Source organism: Lynx rufus, unplaced genomic scaffold (genome assembly GCF_022079265.1).
Source record: "Lynx rufus isolate CCGP_SWC_20201006 ecotype Redwood Valley unplaced genomic scaffold, mLynRuf1.p SCAF_5, whole genome shotgun sequence".
NCBI lineage: Eukaryota > Metazoa > Chordata > Mammalia > Carnivora > Felidae > Lynx > Lynx rufus.
In genome coordinates this window covers 104684060-104687528 of record NW_025814867.1, presented here as the reverse complement: position 1 = coordinate 104687528, position 3469 = coordinate 104684060, and the positions used below count along the sequence as shown (strand labels likewise).

At 38.4% G+C, this 3469-nt stretch overlaps 1 protein-coding gene across 1 annotated transcript; it reads left to right on the top strand.

Annotated features, from left to right (window-relative positions):
* Positions 1-338: 338 nt before the first annotated feature.
* CCDC54 (coiled-coil domain containing 54) lies at positions 339-1319 on the top strand. The gene is given in 1 exon segment (XM_047099217.1): positions 339-1319. A coding segment is annotated over 1 exon segment (981 nt).
* Positions 1320-3469: the final 2150 nt, after the last annotated feature.

Below are 3469 nucleotides of genomic sequence, written 5' to 3'. Positions count from 1 at the left end.
AACTTTTGAGAATCACTGCCCTAGGGTTAAATGTATTCTAAGCCAGTAACCATTGTGACATCAGCACCAGGTCAATGATTACCAAATGAAAGATTCCATGCAGTTGACCGTTACTTCACAGAGCTCTCCAGTTGGATAGCCCCATAAGAAGCTAACAACCTAAGAGTGCCTACTATTGCCCCTGATGTTCTCCATAGGGCTTTCTATGATGTTACGAGGAAACAAATAGTACAACAAATAGTTGGACATCCAACAAATAGTAAGAAAAAGGCCATCTCATTCTGATACTGCTTCTTTTGACTGTGGTCAGGTTTCCTACTCTGGTTTTATTATTAAAGATGTACAAACTTTAAACCAAAAGGGTAAAAGCTGCTGCTGGGCAGATGTGGACTTCAAATCTCTCCAAGATCAGACAAGCTCTTAAAAATGTTTACCATAAATGTAAGAACAACCCAGATTCAACTAGACATCCAACTATGACTTCCTATAATTTTGATCAAGATGACATGAGTACTGATGAAGAAATGAATCTTATAGTAATGCTCCAAGATATTAAAACTGCCCAAATTGAACTCCTCAGTCAAATGACTGACATTCTCAGTGTGGTATCCAAAATGCAGGAAAATACTGACTTTTATCAGAAGCAGATGGAAGCAGAAGAGATACTGGAAACCAGAATGAATGTTAATGAAGACAAACAATGTACAGTAACTAAAGATATCTTCTCTATGAAGAAACACATTGATGCTTTAAAGAAGAAGGTAACAGAACTGGAAAGCCAGAATTGTTGCTCCAGCATACATTGTTTAGAAGTTCTGGAAGGAGAACTTCTGGGTAAAGAGATCGTAGAACAACTTCACAAACTCATACAACCAGAAACTTTGAAGAACACATTGGCTTCTACACACGACAGAATCTCTTCAGTAGAACCAGAAAAAGTGCCCAGTTGTCCTGAGCCCACTGATCATTTTGAGAAGAAAACAATTTCCTCCAAAACTAAAACTCCGAAAAAAAGTAACGACCAAAATGCATTAAGAAGCCTTAGAAAACCAAAGTCAAATATTTATATTTATCCAGACTTTAGTACATGGATCAAGCTAACTTTTGTCCATGAAGGAAAGTGGAGATTTTTCCTCAAAGCTACCAAGTTACAGGAATTCATCCAGGGGCTTCTTTCTAAGTCAACCATCCCTCCTGAGGAACCACAACTCATAACCCAGAGATATTGTCCCTTCACTGGGCCTATTGCGAGTTTGACAGCATTCTGTCTGTTTTCAACTACGTTTATTGTCTTTTTGGTTTCTCAAAAGAGGAAGTAACTCGACTATAGAGTCATTTTCTGCTTTGTTCGGCACAAAATAAATGTAACTTGGTTGTTCCAAGCATTGACACATCTTTGCAGTGGTTGTGAACTCCTTGGCAGTTTGTTCACTGTAGGCTTACGGCCTATGAAGTTTTAATGTGTCTCAGGCAAGATATATCATCCCACTGGACAATTGTGATGCATTTTTCTGTCAGTGTTCTTGTTTTCTCACAGGCAAGTCATGAGGACTCACCCAGTGCCTGTGTTATAGATCACTGGAAGGAAAGAATAAAGAAGTCAAGGGAATAAAGAGCACATTTGGTAGTCCCCACATCAGTTTTCTATGTCCTCTTGTCTTAGTGGCCTTTGTAGATAAGATCTGTAATACCAGAGACAGACTCGACTAACAAAATTTTAAACAGCATGCAATGGAAAAGATAGCCACTATCAAAGCTACTAAAGTTAGAATTATAAAAATAAAGGGCACTGAAAGAACAAGTTACTGCCAGGAAAATATTCATTGCAAAAATGGTATTTTTTTTTCTTTCAACTTCAGCTTTATCTCCATCAAACAAAGAGGGATGCTACTGGGTATTTTTTACATTTTCATGAAGTGAGACAAATACCATGTCTTGTAGGTTTGATACAGAGGAAAAGGGAACCACTAAAGAGGCATGTGTGAACCAAGTAAAATCTCAACACTATGCTACACAAATTCTTATATGACAACGTCTTTTTTTTTTATGAGTCATATACTACATATCCAGGGTGGGCTTCATTTTTAGATACAATAGGTTATTGTGATCCTGATGTAATTTTTCTAAATATCATGCAGAATAGCTGCAAAAAAGTGTTTCCCTCACCACTTAACTCAGTAAATGAAATCTGCTGTCAATAGAGAGTCCTGTGCTGTTACACTACAAATATTCTTGGTAAGTGTGCTACTTTAAATTATTCTCAGCTAAGAACTTGAAAGGAGGGTTCTGGCAATTAGTTAAGAACAACCCAGTTTCAAATGAGGAAAAAGAAGCTAAGGTTGGGTATAGAGGAAACTAAGGGAGAAGGAGGATAAGAAGACAGTACTGTCTGGTGCCCGCCTGGTAGTAATTATACATTATAACTTCTTTCATTTCCCAATGCATTTTATTTGATCTTTCTTTACTAATTTATGATAAGATGTATATACAAAATAACTTTTAAAATCTGTCAATGTGGGGCGCCTGGGTGGCTCAGTCGGTTAAGCATCCGACTTTGGCTCAGGTCATGATCTCATGGTTCTTGAGTTCAAGTCCCACATCGGGCTCTGTGCTGACAGCTTCAAGCCGGCTTGGGACTCTTTCTCCCCCTCTTTCTGCCACTTCTCTGCTCATGCGTGCTCTCTCTCTCTCTCTTTCAAAATAAATAAACTTAAAAAAAATAAAATATGTCAATGTGCGACAGGTGCAGCATGGATGATAGTCCTATACCTACTCAGAGTAAGACTGTATATGAAGTAGTTTGTTTTAAATGGGATAGCTGAGATAATATGGTAAAGTATCACTCTGGCAAGGGCACTAGAAATCTGTATGTATTTCTTCACCATCAGAGATACAAGAACAACCAGAGTTCTAGTTCGGCACGTTGTGTGTGACCCTCACATCGTAGAGTACAAGGCAAGATAGGCTGTGACAAAGATAAATGACATAACAACTTGCTTCTGGGAGAGTAAAAAGTGACTCAGCTGGTGTTTGCCTGGGTCATCTGGGCTTCTGTATTAATGCATGCATTCACTCTCTTCCCTTACATGCTCCCTAGCACTTGCTTAATGGTTCTAGAGAGGCAAAGAATTAGGGAAACAACAGAGGGCTGGGAACTGGAAGAGCTTACCTCTGAACAAATTCTACACCTACAACCTCTGTTATTTCATCTCAGCTAGCCTTGTTTTGTCATGTGTTAAAAGAAAATAATATTAATTTAGTAAATAAGTCTTCAGTGTTTGCTAATGGCAAGGGATCATGGAGGATAAAAGAAAAAGGAGACATTCCCTGTACTATAGACACATCACATCAAATGGGACAAACAAAATGCACAACTAATGTACAATAGATGGTGATGGAAAAAAGCAAAAGTGCTCCTGGTATTACAGAGGAAAGAGGGTCGATGAGCCTTGTAGTAAGGAGCTTCAGT